The sequence below is a fragment of the Cygnus atratus genome, chromosome 1 (genome assembly GCF_013377495.2).
Source record: "Cygnus atratus isolate AKBS03 ecotype Queensland, Australia chromosome 1, CAtr_DNAZoo_HiC_assembly, whole genome shotgun sequence".
In the NCBI taxonomy this organism is placed as follows: Eukaryota; Metazoa; Chordata; class Aves; order Anseriformes; family Anatidae; genus Cygnus; species Cygnus atratus.
The window spans coordinates 22,380,220-22,399,197 of record NC_066362.1 but is presented as its reverse complement, the minus strand read 5'-3'; the positions used below and the strand labels follow the sequence as shown (position 1 = coordinate 22,399,197).

At 35.4% G+C, this 18,978-nt stretch overlaps 1 protein-coding gene across 13 annotated transcripts in view; it reads right to left on the bottom strand.

Annotated features, from left to right (window-relative positions):
• GRM8 (glutamate metabotropic receptor 8) overlaps window positions 1-18,978 on the bottom strand; it is a 348,011-nt gene that overhangs the window by 46,602 nt on the left and 282,431 nt on the right. For 10 of the 13 annotated variants that reach the window (XM_035559306.2, XM_035559304.2, XM_035559303.2 and 7 more), the window contains one exon: window positions 121-1,056. The exons of 1 other annotated variant lie outside the window; for it this stretch is intronic. In XM_035559306.2, the coding sequence (XP_035415199.1) occupies window positions 121-1,056 (936 nt within the window). Of the gene's footprint in view, window positions 1-120; window positions 1,057-7,453; window positions 7,551-11,205; window positions 11,262-18,978 lie in introns of those variants that run through there. 2 more of the 13 variants (XM_035559312.2, XM_035559313.2) reach the window with 2 other exon arrangements.

Here is an 18,978-nt window from a genome sequence, read left to right as displayed (position 1 = left end):
TTCTGTTCACAATTAGCATTCGGAATTACTAGTTTGTAAGTGAAAATATTGTAGTGTTACAAGTATTGCAAAACAAAAATAAAGAGAGGACAGTAATTGACTAGTAAACTTATAACTTACCTTCTCTGCTGATTGGGCTGTGCCAAAAAAGATTGGAATAAAAGCTAACCAAATTATGCAGGTTGTATACATAGTAAATCCAATGGGTTTTGCTTCATTGAAGGTCTCTGGAACCCCTCTTGTTTTAATAGCATAAACAGTGCATGTGACCATCAAGAGAATACTGTATCCAAGGGAACAAATGAGAGAAAGATCTGAAATGTCACATTTGAGAACTCCCCTGGCATTTTCTGGTTCAAGTGTCCTCTGTTCTCCATAGTCTACTATGGTATGTGGTGGATCGATAGCAAACCAGATGAAGACTCCAATAAGCTGCAAGGATATGAGGCTGAAAGTGATCACCAGCTGGGAAGCTGGACTAATAAATTTGGGAGCTGTGACTGATTTTTTACCCTGTTCAAATATTCTGTGAATTCTGTTTGTTTTGGTAAGCAAGGCAGCATAGCTGAAACACATGCCAAGTCCTAGAAAGATCCTCCGAAATGAGCAGATCACTGTATCAGGAGTTGCAATCATTAAAAATGTGATGGAATAACAGAGAAAAATCCCAGTCAAGAGCACGTAACTGAGCTCTCGTCCAGAGGCCCTGACAATCGGTGTATCGTTGTACCGGACAAATGTCACGATGACAAAGGTGGTGGCAATAATACCGAGGATAGCTATGAAGACAGGCACAATGGCCCATGGGGAATGCCACTCCAGTTTGATTATAGGGATAAGCTGGCAATCGGTACGGTTGGTGTTCGGTCTCTTATTGATCGGGCACAGCTCACAGTTGAATTCGTCCACCTGGTAGTGGTACCCTTCACAGCGTTCGCAGTGCCAGCAGCAGGGCACCCCCTTCACGGTTTTCTTTCTTTCCCCAGCTTTACAGGGCAGGCTGCAGACAGATGTTGGATGAGTGTGTTCTCTATTACCCCACTGCATGTCTTCTACCTGTGGGTATAAAAAATTAATGAGCTTTCTATTTTCCCCCATTTATAATATCCTAATCCTGGCCACAGGTTTGTCATAAATCACTACATGCTGACAGTACAAATACAGTTTACCATAATAAGAAACCTGTTTCTTTCCCTTGTATTGATTTTATGAAAGCGTTAAATGATTGCACCCAATAAATCATTCATGCCACAGGCTTGATGAGTGTCATTAGTTTCTATTTACCTCTTTACTGCTGACCAAATTGACATCTGTAAGGATATTTATTGACTCCAGGCTAGTTTGAAAGCAAAAAGCCCTGTACACAGCACTTTAAAAGTTAATCATATGCAAATATAAATACCACTAGTTCTCAAACATTTAATTACAAAATAAGGCTATGTGAGTTTCAAATAAGTTTCTGGTACAGTGAAGAAATAGATTGAAATCTCTTTGCATCAGCTCTAGCAGAACAAAAAGTGCCAGAAAAAAGATCCATGTACATGAGATGGACTGCCACCTCTTCCAAGAATGTATTTTATAATTTTTCACTTTCTAGGTTTTGAAATTCAAGAGAGTTTTGTTTTCATTCCTAGAAGATAAAAATAAGCATACAGTGCTTTCTGAATAGTAATGCAAAAAGATGTCATGGCTACACTTTAGACCTGATTTTAAAATTCCAAGGTTCTTTTTTGTAGCACTAAACAGATGCACACAATGCAATCTTGCTTTTGAAATCCCAGATTTCTCCACAGCAGAACCTTACTAAAATGTGTTTTGTTTGTTTGCTTGTTTTTCATCCCCTTGTCTATTCTTCCTGAATGCCCCCCTCTCCCTCCCCCCAATAAAATCTGTATAGGGAACTAATGGTTTTAAAGCAATATAGCTGAAAATTATCGCTCAGTTTGGTCACAGCTCTCCCTAGCCCACCCGTAGCAACATTGTATTCTGCAAGAGGTCACACTGACTGAACCAGAACAGTTTGCAGAGCAAGGAATTGCTTATAGGCACCAGATTCACACTGTTTTACTCCCATGCTCCACCTTTTATGCCTTTATTAGGTGGTAAATACTCAAGGATGAAAGACTTGCCTTGTTCTTGCCTATTAAGTACTTAGCACTTTTATTCAATTTAGAGCATTTATTTATAAGTGAAACAGCAGTAACAAAACTTCACGTGTCAGGACTGTTTTCAGTTCATTATGGAGGAGGACAGAATGGGGACAGCTTATCGAGTGGGATAATTTTGGCCTTAAAGATTTATTTTTCCAGCAGTTTTTCAACAGATCTGAGAGAAAATCACAGTGTAACATCCCTGGCCCCGTTTGCCTTCCTGAAAGAGTCAGCACACCAGTCACAGTACCATGTAGGGTGAATAAAACTGAAGCAAGCAGCCAGGCTGTTTGTCTCCTCTGTCCCCTTTTCTGAACAGTGTAGCATTTGGCTATTATTCAGCACTCAAAGGGGCAAATGAGGGACTACATGGTAATGGGGAGAAACACGTTCATATGGCCAACTCAGTGAATCCCCTGAGTGATTTAAGGATGTCAGTGGGTTTGGGATCTGTCCTGAACCTGCAAAAGTTAATCACATTTTATATGAAGGACTGATAATTACATGAAATTCATCATCCAGTGATTATCTAAAAAGAAAACACTCAAGTAATTAGCTTCCTAAAAATCTTAAGAATAATCCAACATCATGAATTAGCTTTGTTAGAGCCCTAGCAGATCACTTGACATTTTAAGAAAACATTCACCTCTGTTACAATCTCTGGGTTTTAATCACTGAAATTCTTAAAACCTGCATAACCCCTAGTGTTTCATCTACTAGACAAGAGAGAAGGCATGTTATGATGAGATTTGTGCGATACCAAAGACATATTCTCCCTTCACAGAGCTGTTAGGAGAATAAATACATCAAAGCTTGTGATTTGGTCAGATACTTTGATAACGGGGTAATATGAGGCTATGGTTGTGTGGGTAAGTTTGGGATGACTCAAAACGGAACAGTACTGCCTATTTGCCAGATTATAGCACACAATACAAAATCACCAGGAGAATACACAGCACCTGTTCCACCATAAAGTTGGAGTGTCATGGACAGGCAATATCTAGACTGGCAGAAAGCCTGACAGAATAAAGCTAAAGTGTCCAATTTTTTAACACATATCAACTAGAAAAGTGAGCTCATACCTGATCAACATTTAATACCATGAGGTTAAAGTGTTTCTTCTCTAGCATTAAGCATGCTAAAGCCACTTTTACTATACTGTGAATCCACAGTTTAGATAGGTAGAAAGAGTTCCTCTGTGTCTCTTAGAGTTTCTATTCTAATAAAATAAATAAATAAGAATTAAAATTTTAAAAAAATAATAATTTTATTCCACAGCTACCTGTGATATCATACACTTCTGTCTTGACTGTGCTTTAATTAACTAAAACCAGACAAAAAATCCTGGTTGGAAATACATTAGAGTCCCTGAGGTTCCAGTGGCTACAACTGAAAATAAATTCCTGTCTCAGAAGGTCACTGGTAAAGATTCATATTGCATTTTTTATTCAAATACATTTGATGCATAATCTACAGAAGAAATATCTTCCAGCATGGTAATATAGGGCTATGAATGCTGAAAAAGCCACCAACTTAACAAACTTGACTCTTTTTTTTTTTTTTAATGAATTATGAATATAAACATGATTAGCTGTTAGAAATGGAACAATTCAAACGACAGTTGGCTCTCAAAGTGTAAAAACATTCTAAAACAGTGTAGAGAATAATCACAGTGAACGGCTGGTGCGGGTGCATTTTACACTGCATACAAGTGATGTCTTAACAATGGTCTTGTTTGTATGACTTTTTTTAGTCAAAACCTATAGTGATTTTTAGGCTGACCTACATTTCTGAAAAGGCTCTTAACAAAAATTTTATGAGTTCTTGCTCAAGAGTTTTTTATTCCATTTTCAAAGAAGGAGAAGAAACCTTCCTAAGAAACATTGGACAGTATTTGAAATTAGAGATCACCTTTAAGATGTTTGCAGTTCTTAGAAAATTCTAGCAGTGTAGGATTTTAACTCTGAAAGTAGGTACAAAGATGTAATTCCCCCTTTATACCACTTTGAATTCCCTCTTTATACTACTTTGTGGGGTCCTCCCATGAACCAAGCTACATTAAAAAGCAAAGTAATGTAGTAAGAGCCAATCTGTGGAGCTCAGGTGTTGGCTCTGAGGACTTGATGTTCTTGTTGGTCAGTATTTGAAATTAGAGACTGGGAATGTAATATTGGGCTAATTCTGGCCTGGTTGAGTGGACGGAACCCCTGGTAATGATTATAGAAGACTAATGTCCTTCTGGAGAGCATCTTCTGTTTTCATTTCAGCCAAAAGCAATTCAGTTCACGTAGCCTGAGACCCACTCCACAATATGAGCAAGTGTGCTAAGCGGGAATAATTAACAGATTCATTTCAAAAGCAGACTCTTGACTGAAACCAAAATGCTAATGTGTATACACCCTCAGACTGCTACTTAGACACTACTGTGACAGAGGTAGAGTAAAGGGCAGGGGAAACTATAATACAGAGTGAACACTGCTTACTTTTATTATGTCTGGGTAGATCCGGTAAGGGTTTCTGTATATGCAGCAATTAAAGACTGAAAAGTCATGCTACTTCCGGTCATCTGGTTCATTCCCAGCTACCTATAACCCACAGCACTCCTTGCCTTTAATGTATTTTTGAACTATTGTTTCGCATAATACGAATTTAATAAGGAAATCCAGTACAAGACATAATTATAAAAAACCACTTAAAGCTCTATCAGTTTTTCCAGTCATTGAATGTATATACGAAGGACCTGGCTTCCTGAACCTGTGCAGAAGATTCACCTATGTCATTATTTTCCTATCCGTAGGTTATAGCACCATTGATCTCACTTCTCTGAGATTAACTTTAGACAATAAATGATAATAGAAACTGTTAAGATACAAGAAAGAGAAGAATCATCTGAATACCTATAATTGCCATCAAATTCAAAGGGAGTTTCTGGATGCTCAGCCTCCTTTGAAGATCTGATTTTTTTTTACTTAAACATTTAGCAGTGGAATTTCAAAAGTTCCAATGGGAACTTTTCAATCCAGTTAATTAATTTAAATGGGAGCTATGTGCCATATCTGATTAAGTGTTTTTGATAATTCCACTATATTTCCATCTGCAGTTTTCAACATCTAAATAATTCAGAAAAGCTACCTCAAAGTGACATAAAAGTTTAAATGTTACAAAGCTAACTTCAGAGGAGCTTAATTTTAGACACACAAAGAAGACAAGGCCACAAAAAACAAAAGCAATATATATGTTTATTTATTTATTTATTTATTTATTTTTGACATTGCAATAAATTTGTTCTGCAGCACTTCAACCTTCAGTGATCAAAATCTCTGTGTCTTCAACAGCCTTTATACTGCTTAGCCCTTGCTAGGGCTGGGTGAGTCTCAGATCTTTAAGTAGCCTTAGGTAAACTTAGACTTTAGAAGACTTATTTTTGTCACCTTCATTTTCATGTGACATCTTCCAGCTGCTTTTGACTACAGCGTGAAATATGACAAGACTAAGTTCAGTGTAAAATACATCTGAATTTATTGTGTAGGTCAGATAGACTGGATTGACTAGCTCTGTATTTACTATTAATAATTGTTTAAACATAATTATTAATTTTATATGAGTAGCTCCTCTGAATTTGGAAAGTGATAGATTGATGCGTTACCATGGAGCACTTCACTTTGGCCTACTATGAGTTACTGTTTTCTACTATTACAATATTTACTGAAGTGAAAACGTCAAAAAGAGTGTGACAGCATGTCTGTAAGACACATACTAATTTTCTACAAAATGCATCGTGATACAGAAAGAGAATAGCTTCATTGCTATTTAAATAGACATAAAAATCATCCCTATATGAGTTATCTGCCTGGTGGAGTCGCAATTTGCTTTAATTTGCAGCCCTAAGGTTTGCAGTTCACTAAACCATCAAAACACAGAGGAAATGCGATTGCATATCAAAATTGAGTAAACACCTCTATCCTTCATGAACATTACAAATACAATTTTCTCTAATATCTAATAATAAAGCTAAAAATTAATGATTCAAGAAATGGGTTCAAACAAGATGAGATTTACATGACATTGTACAAGAAGCACATTCACATTCCTGGCACCTATGTTCCTCCAATAATCAAGCAACTCATTCATTTAGCAATGCCCTCAGCAACCAAAGGAGATTGATAAAAATTGCTGCTAATAGGTCACATACAAATTCTGAACCATTTATGTATACCAAAAACATTCTGTTTTCCATTTGAGATCATGAAATAATTTATCACTTAATTCAGCAATGAGTGATTATACAAAGCATTTGACAAGCCTCACAGAATTTTTATCAAGGACTTTGCTGGATTGTATTTTATTTTTTTTGGATTATGTTGTATTATCAATTGCAGGAATTTCCATTTTTGAAACCTTATCTCAGAGCTAGAAATTTATTTTAAAAATTAAAAATACATGTTTAGGAATATTATTTTAATGAATACAATTATACAAGATCTGGATAGAAGAATGCAAATAATGCATTCTGCCAGAATTATGGGAACAGGCTAACATATTATTTGGTAGTCAGTTAGCCAAGACCTTCAGAATCATCAAGGTTCTCACATACCACTTCATATGGCTTTTAATACATATTCAGATTCTCAGTTATAAAAATGACAAAGAACTGAAATATCGCCTGCAGCTGCTACTAAGAGTTGCACTTATTTCTGTCTCAAATTTGTGGAATTATTTCTCTTCTGACAAAAAGGTTTATCAGAGGAGCATAGCAAATGAATGAATTAGGGCAATTTAGTCTATTATTTAGCTTTTGAATTGTCTAATGCATCTATTCTCACAGTAAAAGTTCAAGTCTCTAATGTACCTTGTCCAATCAAGTCATCTGAACCATCACACACCAGAATTAAACTGAAACTGGTTCAACTAAAGTGAATTCATTATGAGCCTAAATGTAATGATCATTGCATTCAGTCTGCCAGCCAGATTTTATCCCCCCTAGAGAAAAGCTGAGTATACTTACAGACTAAATTTACAAATATTTAAGCAGGCATGTGCAGAAAGGAAATAAGTCAAGGACAAAAAATATAATAATAAAAAAAGCAAGCAAACAAACAAACAAAAAAAACAACCACTAGAATGAATCCAGATTGTCAATGGCAGTAACAAATCACTAACATTAACAAATTTGCTATAATTCCTTAGAATTTTTTACCTCACTTTTACCATGATTTACCACGTACAGATGTTTTCCTGAAAACTGAGATGTCTTTCTGGAATTTGAGGCACAGACGTTCCTAAATGTTTGCAAAGAACATGAGATCATATCCTTGGTTTTACCACAAACCAGTTGAAAATTAATGTATTGGAATGTCAGACACATTTGAAGAGTCTGAGAAGCTTGATCATATGCAATGACTGTGAAAGGACCAGGAAGAAAGGCAATATTTATATTTGAAAGCAGTGCTACAGAATGGTTACACAGCTTTGGTCTCTTATGCTATTTGCTTAGAGTTAGCCCATACAGCTCTGATACAATCTGACTTTCTTGGTGACCTTGGGCAAATTATTTAACCTGCTTGAACCTCAGCTTTGCAGTTGGCTGGAGGGAAGCTGTCATGCAGACAAGAAGAGTGGAGACACCTAAGTAAGTTTAAAATGTGGGTGAAATGTTTAAGTAGGGATGTTATATTTTCTGAATCTCAGTGATGCCAGGCACTAAACTGATCTCAATCTCTCAGGTCTGAAAGGGCTTTTGCCCAGCAAATACTTATACTTTAGAAATCACGATTAAAACTTATTTTTGCTTTTAAAAGGGAGCAATATTTTTCAAAGAATTTGCATCAGAAACATTATAACAATTCTGTTTCCTTAGTATGTCAGAATCTTTCTTGCCATTTCCAGCTTCCAAGAAATGCAATATCCCCAATCTGTGGAATTATCAAAGCTAAGAGAATTCATTTCTAATGTTCTGTCCACATTAACAAGTCATTCTCAGCTAAGGCAAACAAGCAAACAAACAAACAAACAAATAAATAAAATTAACTGAAGGATGCTGTGAGATTATACATGTAAAGAGAAAATAGTGTGAATAGATAAAGCAAACGTTTCTCATAATCAAAAAGAAAGGGTTAAATACTAGCACACTCAGTGTGCTGAGACTATAGGAAAATAACCTCACTAGTTAAATCATATAATTCATGCCTGCTGAATATAAAAGAGCATACTGTGGAAACTGTAAACAGGGAATGATCATACCACTTTATCATAATATACAGAGAATAGTGCTACAGAATCTTTAAACTCCAACTTTAAAATGCTAGTCTTTGAATAGTTTAGGATCTGTTTGCATACAAGATTATTCCCCAGCTGTAGTTTGGCAGGTACTTACAGGCTCCGGAAGTACTGACCCTAACAAACCCCTGTTATACAGGTCAGAGCTGAAATATATTGCCTTCTTTGATTTGCCAGACACCAGACTTATTAATGTGCATGGAGTACACGGAAAACCACTTTTTATTCTCAGGTGCTTTGGGAAGTAGACTGGCACAAAATGCAGTGATTAGCAGGTCATCAAGTAAACAGCTACTGTTCCTGCACAGTGCAACTATTAGGTGGAAATTTACAGCAACCTGGCAGGCACTTCTGTTCAGTACAAGCAAGATAATTTTTCTTTATAAGCATGAATCTTAACTACTCTTAAAGCACCTGCCCCTGGAGATAGGTTCTTTATTTTCAAATGAGACTAAGACCTCCCCCTCCTCCCAGTCATTTACTTAATAGTTCTATGACACAGAAATATCCTATTCAAGATAACATCAGCAGACTTCACATTTTTGGAAGTACTTTGCAAGGTCTATGGTCTATATTTCAAAAATATATGATTATTATGAAAGGATCAGACTGCAAATCAACTTTTCAAATTTATGCTTTATGCAGACTATTTTCACATAGACAATTTCTATTGCATATCATTACCCAGAGCTCCTCACTGTCCTTACACGTACTTGACATGCACTTGGAGAGATTTTACTGAGCATTTTGGTGTTCTATTCCTATATAACTTATGATGCACATGCAAGAACTGTAGCCATTATATGCTACTAAAAGCAGACTGAACCATAACTTTGCATATAATAAAACATGCTAAAAAAAAACAAAAACTCAAATAACAACTCTTGTTAAGGAAAACTTCCATACTTCCATCTTCATGTGTTTTTTTTTTTTTGTCAAGTGATAGGTTTTGACCAGTACCGTGCCCATTTGAACCACAAGGTTTGGAAATACTTTTTTTTCCTGTAAATCATGCGGAAATAGTTTGTATGCATACCTCAGAAATGTAGTGCTTTGAGAAAAGGATCCCAGTTCTGGCAAAGAGTTCCTTAACATCATTTTCCATGTACCTGGGGAATATTCACAGCTCTGCCCAAGGTCCATGCTATCACTAGTTTAATAGCCTAGTTGCATTTCTTGATAAAACTTTTAATACCCATAACAAATTTGTTCCCCACCAAACCTTTTGCTTTTATCACTTCAGTTAATGTTGGAGTCCAAGACTGGAGCTCCAATCTGTCAGATGCCTTTCATTCCCATTGCTGCTCAGATTCTCCCTCAATTCACAGCTCAGAGCAAACAGAAGGATTTAAGCACACCTACCATTTGACTTTAAAGAACTCTCATATAGACTTTTTTTTTCCTTTAATTTTAAGTCACTGGCTAATTCATTGAAGAAATCCCAATTTCAAATAAAAAAGTCACCATTACATGGTTTTAATCACTGGGGAAATTCTGTCCCCAAACACTTTCATGATGGCCTACTTCATAGGTACATGACATTCAAAACCACAGGACTATGTCTTGGGCCAGAACTCCCCCAGATTTAATCCAGTCCTGTAACTTCGTTAAAGTTATGCCAACAAGATCATGGGCCCATACACATATTTAATATTACTTAAGAAGACAAATTATAACCCTTTTTCTTATCTTTAATGTATATTAATTATTTTAAACTAGAAAAAAACCAATCATAAAAATGTTGCAAATATTTCCATTGAAGCATGACTGGCAGCAAGAGAGAAAGCACAAAGGTAGTAACTCCACTCCCAAAGAATAATAGGAAGCAGAACTGGAAGATCATGTCATCTTATGATCCTCAAGCTCTGAAAAGTGTTTCAGCGAAGTGAAGCACTGGAAATTTTGATCAAAGTTGCCCTCACCTCAGCTGCTCTGTACCATAATTGACTGTGACAGAGGAACAGACAAGCCTGAATGAAATTTAGGGATCACGTTTATTTCCTGTCTGATGAGAAGCAGCACTATACCTAAACCATTCCTGACATATTTGTCTAACCTGTTTTTAGGAAAAAGAGCTGTTAATGTGTGTTGTACCTGCTACCCTGAAGCAGTGCAAAGTCCTAACCACTGACATGTAGATTTTGACTTTTCTTTAAGGCAGCTTCCTCTATAATAGTTCATGCTGCCTTCGCCAACTCCATTTAGTGAACAGTCAGATCTTTCCAATATAACTATTTTGAATTTTCAGCACTACATAAACAAAAGAAAATCATCAAAAAGAAAGGCCCTTTAAACACAGATCCATCCAGGTTACAATATCACATATAAAAAGTCTGAAAGTCTGAGCTAGTTCAGAACAAGCAGCCAAAAGACTGTGTTTTATACTGAGATTTTCAGCAACAGGGCAAGAGCTCTCTGACAAACCTATGTTGAAGCTTAGAATGAAGAGTCAATAACTGAATTGAAAATTCTGCAGAGAGACAGTGATCTGGCAGGAAAAAAACAAGCATGTTGAAGAAGTTTAAACTACATAAGATATTATCCGGTGCATTTATTAAGGGAAATAAAATTAAAAAAAAAAACAACTTGAAATTAAGGAAAGAAAGACAAACATTCAAAATGATGTACTTTCAAGACACGGATTTTCACATGGACTGAGCATATTGAGATTTATTCTATGATACATAAAGAACTAACTGATGAGATAGAAAACTATTGAGACTTTACAAGGAAGTATGCAAAACTTGGAAATGCAGTGTTTATGCTTAGAAAATGGGAGAAACGAAGCCAGGGAGTTATCAACCACTTAGTTTAACTTGAATTCCCAGAAAAATCCTGAAAGAAATAAAACAAACATATTTTGAAAACACAGAAAACAAACAAGACAAATAACAGTCAGCAGGGATCTGTCAACAATAAGCTGTCACATTTCCTTCAGTGAGAGGGTAACAGGCATTGTGGATGAGAGACAAGCAGTTAGGTGTCATTTATCTTAACATTAGAAAGATTTTTGACACTCTCTCAAATTACACTCTCAGTCATAAGCAACCTATTGAAACAGATCTAGCCCCTAAGGGCGGAGTGTGAATTATATCAGAAAACTGCAGGAAGATAAAATTTGTCATTGATTCGCTGTCAGAATAGAAGGGATAGTACAGGGTGGGGCCTGGAAAGGGTCCGTTCTCAGTCTGGCTTTATTCAATACTTGTAATAACCATTCAATACAATTTAAATGATAAAATCGAGTATATGGTGATGTGGTGATCAAATTTGAGCAGTAACACTGGAAAAGTCTGAAGCTATGCTGAAGGTCAGGATAGTTATTCCATATAGTACAGACTAACTGCTGAAAGTCTGAAGAAAAGGAGCAAGCAGTTTAACAGGAACAACCAACAGGCAGCACTTCACAGGACAGGAAGCACTGAGAGATAGTAGCTCTTCATAAAACAAGATCTCAGAGCTATTATATAGATCAAAATATGTTGAACCAATGCCCTAATATTGCAAAAAGGGCCATATGCCATCCTGAAAGACACAGATAGATAAAATAATCTTTCCCTTCCACTCCACACCAGTGAATACATGAAACATTTCTCCTGTACTCTCCACTAGTGAGACTTCAGACAGAGCTCTTTGTGAAGGTTGGATCATTGTGGTTCAGTCTGAATGACAATCAAATGGGAAGTCCAGAGGAAATCAGCAAAGATCCGAAGTGTTTCTAGAAAACCTGATCTTCAAAGTGATATGGAAAGCTAAGAAATGGAAGAGAATGCCCTCAGAGGCTGTAAAGTCTTTGTTCATGGATTAACATAAGTATATAAGATACTATCTTTATGCAAGGGCTAAATAGTCTCTTGAGATCCCTTTAGCTGCCTTCTTCTATAGCACAATAGGGCAAATTTCAGTGACTAAATATTTTAAACACAAAATAAAAAATTAAGATCATAACTGGGACAGATAAATAGAAAAATTGCAATGCATTCTCATGAGACTTAAATATCTTTAGACGACCTTTGCAGTTTCACAAAATACCTGTTTAAGAAACCAATTTTTTAATATTTAAGAAAATAAGAATTAAAATGTTGATAAACATATTTCCTATTTCTTGGCTAATTAACGATGCACTTTAAATATTTTTAAGGGTAGAGTTTCTGTATTGCTTTTAGTTACAGGAAAAATGCTTCCCAGAAAGATGAGAGGGTAGGAGAAATCACCATTGTCACAGCAGTAAACTGTTTTCCATGTAGACATAAAAAACCATAAACCAATCTGGGAAATACTAAGCAGTTCTCTCTTAAAAAACAAGTCCGGTCTGGAGTTTTATGTGTGAATGGAGAGTTCGCCAAGGATTCACAGAAAATCTGACCTTACCTACTAATGTGATACACAACCTGAGGAACTAAAGCAATAGAGGATCCTAAATAAGTAACTACATTTATAAGCTAATAAATCTGTCACAGCATTCTCCTAGAGCTCTTGCTAAAGATATACACAGTCCTACATTCACTCGTGAAACCTAGTGCGTAGAGAGTGCATTCGCTTGTGTCCTTCCCAGCATTTCCTGAAGGCATGTAGGAAATCTATTTTTGAGGGGATTACTACAAAAATCAAACAAAACAAAAGCTAGAAAACTTAAGAAATGATGTCTGAAGGAGATTTCAGGACTAATCCTCTGACCCCGAATCTGAGTCAACTATGTCAAAATCACGTACAGCTCACACGCTCCAGCCAGACCACAGCTCTGGAGATTGCCCAGTACCCCAAGCAATGCAAGTCAGTGCTTAATTACCCTCATTAGAATTTTCCTGAATGCTCATATTAAAAGTGTATTGTAATTCAAATGCACTACTTTTCCTAATAGCCAAATTAACTACAACTAACAATATGTTCTTTTCCTGAATAATCCTTTCAGTATTGAAAGAGGTTAGCACAACTTCCCTCAGTTCAGCCTTCTCCAGACTAAACAGTCCTAGTTTTCCCAACCTTTCCCTACAGGCATGTCTTCAGAAGGGTGATCATTCTCATTGCTTGCCGCTGGACTCTCTCCAGCTAGTCTACTTTTGGAAGTGAAGTCACAGTTTTGCTAACGAGGTCATAGCACTAGGGAAGAGAACAGATGGATTACATCACAAGTCTAGGAGTACACTGCAGCAATGGCCTCTGGCAATGCAAATCTCGGTTAACCATTGCAAAGCCTCTTCTTCATGCCTCTGCTCTCCCTGAAAAGGAGTTCACTTCAATTCATCGAGTTACTGAAATCCATACTATCATCTTCCCTATGTGTCTCAGTCATTCCTGGCACACCCTATTGTCCCACTCCCCACTGAGTCTGTTTCTTGTGAAATGAAGTTACAATGAGATTAGATATTCATTCTTCACTCCCTGACTTAAACTGTAATATCACAATATTACCACTAAAAACAGTGATCAAATAATTTGGAAATATGATAAATAATTCACTCTCTGTCTTTTAATAATAATAAAAAAAAAAAAAGTGGTCAGGGATTTATCAGGATGAAAAGTCCTGGATAAATATTAGATGAGTATCCTAAAGAAATGAAATTAATACTGTTGTGAGATGAATAGAAATTGTAGGAAAAAAAACAGTAAAAATAATAATAGAGTAATGTACAATTAATTCTTGGTTACTCTCTTTCATAATCTCAAAAGCACTAAATGTCTCATTCATTTTCTATTTAACTAAATTTAATTTAGTAGTAGACCACGATTACGTAACACAAATGCACAATAATTAAATATCATTTAATTCACCATTTTTGCTTTTAAGCATGAATATTTTGCTTTTAGGTTTAAAGGGCAGCTCAGTCTTCAAATTATAATACATATATTAATTTCTGAGTGGGAGAGGAGAAAGATGGAAGGGACTGGGAAGAAACATGCTGATACTCCATGTTTCACGCTGGTACCTCACAAAGCAATTCACTGCAGACTTGCTGCCAGCAATTCATAATCCATACTACCTGCTATGCCCAGTAGCTGTTTGTCTATGCCAAAAGTCATACCATTACAATGGGCATAACTCTGAAGTCCTACACATGAAAGCAAAGCACTCCATCTCTCATATGTAAAAGGCCTTGATTTTATATTATTCTATCATTGCACACTTGCTTTTATTGTGAAAGAAAAAAAATACATAATTTTTAAACAGAAGTGATTATTTGTCATGCATAGCAGTACCTTCTTTTTGTTTTCTGATATAAACAAGAATATTTTGCAATCCTGTTGTCTGTGTTTATTTAAAGAACTGTTCATTCTAATCATAATAATTCTTACACAGGATGACCAAAGAAAAAACTATGAAATATCTACTATCAACTCAAGAAACCAGTATCAAACTGACAACCAAATGTGTAATTGCAGCCCCATGCTTCAACTAAGAAACATGACTAACTCCCTCTGGCAAGGTGGGAAAAATCCCTATTCATCCTAACTCTCAAGCAGAGGTTGTTTCAGTGGCAATCTGGTATTATTCTAATAAAGAACAAATGGTTGTCCAAGTTCAGGATATTTTCTTAGCAGCTCTCTAGATTGTCTCTAGAGAGTCAATTGATGTCTGTTTCACTGGGAAAGAAAGAAAGAAAGAAAGAAAGAAAAAGAAAGAAGGAAAGAAGGAAAGAAAGAGAAAGTAAGGAAGAAAGGAAGAAAGGAAGGAAGAAAGAGAAAGAAAAGAAAGAAAGAAAGAAAGAAGAAGGAAAGAAGGAAAGAAGGAAAGAAGGAAAGAAGGAAAGAAGGAAAGAAGGAAAGAAGGAAAGAAAGAAAGAAAGAAAGAAAGAAAGAAAGAAAGAAAAAGAAAGAGAGACTATTAGGACTAACAATGAAAAAAGCTTCGGAAGGAAGACAAGTTGTCATTCTTGGATTCTTCTAGGGTCCTTGGATCTTGTTCAAAACAACCAAGTGTTGTTGTGATTTTCAATCATGTTTACAGGTACATTTCAAAATCATTTAATGCTTTTTAGCATCTGCATTTGGCTTATTTTAAATACATATATATATTTAATACATAATACAATATGCAACCTATCAAAATCATAAAATCCCATTTTTAGTCCATGTTTCTGGTACTTTACTGGCTGTCCATAGTGTGCATCCACTGTTGACTGATCTCTTCAGTCCAGCATTTGTCCTTAGTGACTACAATTTTCATATTGAACTCAGACTCTGAGAGTAAAGAGGAATAAATCCTGAGCCATATTTACTGATCAGTGCTAAGACCAGGACTAGCTTTGTAAAACCTAAGTACTCTTCTAAAAACTGTGATAGTATCTTCCTACTTGACTTTCAGCCCTGTATAGAATAAAGGAAGACAGCAGTATAATTTTGAGAAGAATAAAAGAATCCAAAACATTTTTGCTTGTCTCAATGACTTTTATTTCTGACCAAGCATTTTCAGGTGATGGAGTGTAAGTTTGAACTCTATTGTCCTATTACATATGGACAGAAAAATACCCTGCAGGCAGTGTAATTGTCATATTTTGTTTACAGTTATAACCATGTATAGCAATAAGTGCTCCTGTTATGTATTTCACTGTAGTGTGTTCTTTTGTTAGACTTAGGGTTGGGTTCAGCAATTAAAAAAAAAAAAATCTATCAATTATATAATGATTACGACAGCTGGGGGGGGCAGCTCTCTGACTTCTTCAGTGAAATACAGCAGAAATACAGTGGCCTAAAGCAAAGTTTAAAACTTGTTTGCTGCAGTTAAAGAAAATATTATAAGTTTCTTGAATCATTTTCTGTCATGTCACAAGAAAGGGAACTAATGAATGTTGAATCTGTTACTTTTAAAAAGAATTGACTAATGTCAGTGTTGATAGGTTCCTTCAGGATTAGATACATAATTTACAAGTCCTAGAAAAGAAATTAAATCCAATACTGATTTAAATCTTCTTGTGATATGGCTGCCTGAAGGGAAGCTCAATGTGGGGTTCCCAATTTTCACTAGTTCACCAACCATGATGCTTAAGGCTAATGATGATTAGGGCTGTATTTCTGATAGTTCATCACATCAGTGTAATTTTAATTTACAGACTTTTTAGTTATAAATCAAGACCACCATAGAAAAAATGTCTGCCCCTGAGTCATTTATATTCTCAGTGCATACACTCCGTAAATCTGAGAGCAAATGCAATCTATTATTTCTAAGAGAAAGTTAAAAATCCATTACTGTAAATTTTCTTTTTCTCTTCATCTGAACTCTTGTGCTTTGGTTAAAAAAAAAAAAAAAAGTGAAATCTATCTTAAAAATTTCATTACATTTGGACTTGAAGCTTACAGTGTTACAGTGAGTATTTGTTTCCCTTAAGGACTAAGATAACATAAGTGGATCTCTACTCAAGCTTCTTATCTGCTTCAGCTAAACACCTGATAGTGAAAGCATCAATAATTGTCTCTCATCAATCAAAAAATTACTAACTTGGAAGAATCTAGATTTGTATCTACATATATTTTCAAATTATGTTCTTTCAATACAGATTTTTGTAAACCAAAACAATGTATAAGTTTGAATTGAAAACAGTTTATAGTTTTAACTATATTAAAACAGATTTTTTTTTAAAGAGACAAAATGTTATATTTTATAATTCTTAAACAACTTTTCTTTTCCAAATTGGCTTTTAGGTTTCAAAATAGAACACTTTTAAAGAGAAAAAAAAAAAATCTCTCACAAATGAACCATTAAAAAAAAAAAAAATTAATCGATTGCTAAGTCACAAAGGAAACTGAGAAATATTTCTTATTAAAACTTTAAGACTTGAACATTTACTGTCACCAAAAAAAAAAAAAAAAGCCATCAGTCAACACCTCTTTCTAGCCCTTATTACAACATATGCAATACAAAACATAGTTTCTAAGAGGGAATTCATTATTAGTCATATCAGGAAGTTGATTTCAAATCATAACTATTAGGAAAAGCAAGCTTGTTTTTAACTTTCCTCCTACAGAGATTACATGGTTGAGAGCTCAAATTTGCTAAACCCACACATTCATAGGGAACTTTTACACATGATATGGTATGCAAAATACTGTTGCAATATGAATAAAACATAACTTTTGTGGAAACAACTGCCTTTTCCTGTTGTTCTTTTTTATTATTATTATTATTCATTACGAAAAGCAGAATATTTTGGAGGGGAAAGGTTTATAACTATCAATGCTGCTTGAATATATGTTATGTTATTCTACTGATGAAGAAATGAAAATGAGGAAAGCAAACAACCCCAAACCCTGGCAGTTAAATATAGTCAATGATCAGAAGTTCTAAAGCAATTATTTTTTCCATCAAAGTCATACAAAAAACTTCTAGTGTCTGATTATTTACAGTGCATTAAGAACATTTAAAGTTGGGCAATCTTAGAGAGGAAAAGAACTTTAAAAGAGGTATAAATTTGCAATGCAGAATCATGTAAAATGATAATTATATAAAAGACATCCAGATTCTTGAGACTGATGTTTCTAAATATCTGCCCTCAGGATTGCCTTATGTATGTCAAAGCCTAAGATACCTTATTCAAACTCAGGAATCACGTGAAAGTTTAAAGTTTGAAGATCGAGATTTTTTTTTTTTAATTTAACTTTTATTTTGTACATCACAGCATTGTTACATATCTGTTTGTTTTGTAAGGATTACAAGAGTATTGCTGATCAGTAATCAGAAGTTCCTACAGCTGCTTCAGAGGAAATCTGAAAGGTCAGCCTGCCCAAAGGAGATCATTAAGGTTACTGAGGACTACAGGGAGAAAACAGTATCCCAGCTAGTGGAGTATGCTGACAAAAAGCCCCTTAGGAAGCAAGATACAGTCTTTACCTAGCCAGAGCCGGCACTTTCTGTCCAAAGGGGAAGCCAGCATTGCACCAGGCTTTGCTCCAGAACAAGTCTGAAGCTTGACCACAAGGAATCCGAACAGTCAGTGAAAACTCTGAGGAACCAGAGACCAGCAGAGGAAACCTGAGGGTTAGGTTCAAAGACAGGATGAGGGTTCTCTACAAGGTGACAAGCCATAGCCCAAATGACAGAGATCTGCAGTCTTGACTCAGACACTTGCAGTCAAGACTCAACAGAGAAAATATGACAGAGTACCCTAAGCGAAAGGAAAACAAAAGGAAAAGAAAAACACACAGAAAGAGAAAATGGAAACCTTGACTCAACAATTTAGGTGCAAAACATGTTCTAATCTTATTTTAATTATTTGTTCAAAAGGTTAAACTACTACAATCTCGGTATTTTCATGATTTATTTTTCTGTCATAGCAAATAAATGAATAAAAGCTATAATTTTTCTGAGACACAGTACCAGATATACAGACCAACACAATTGTGTTACCACACAATTTTAAATAGAAAAATCTATAAAAACTGGAGTAGAAGTAGAATTATCTATAGAAGATATCTATCTGACACAGAGATTCATTAAAAATCAGTTACATGTGTCTTCATAAAAAGGAAACTGCTGGAGAAAGAAGGATACAGTGGGAAAAAGTATTATATTTTAGAAACATTTCCTTTATAGAACAGCAGCATAAAAACATACATTGCT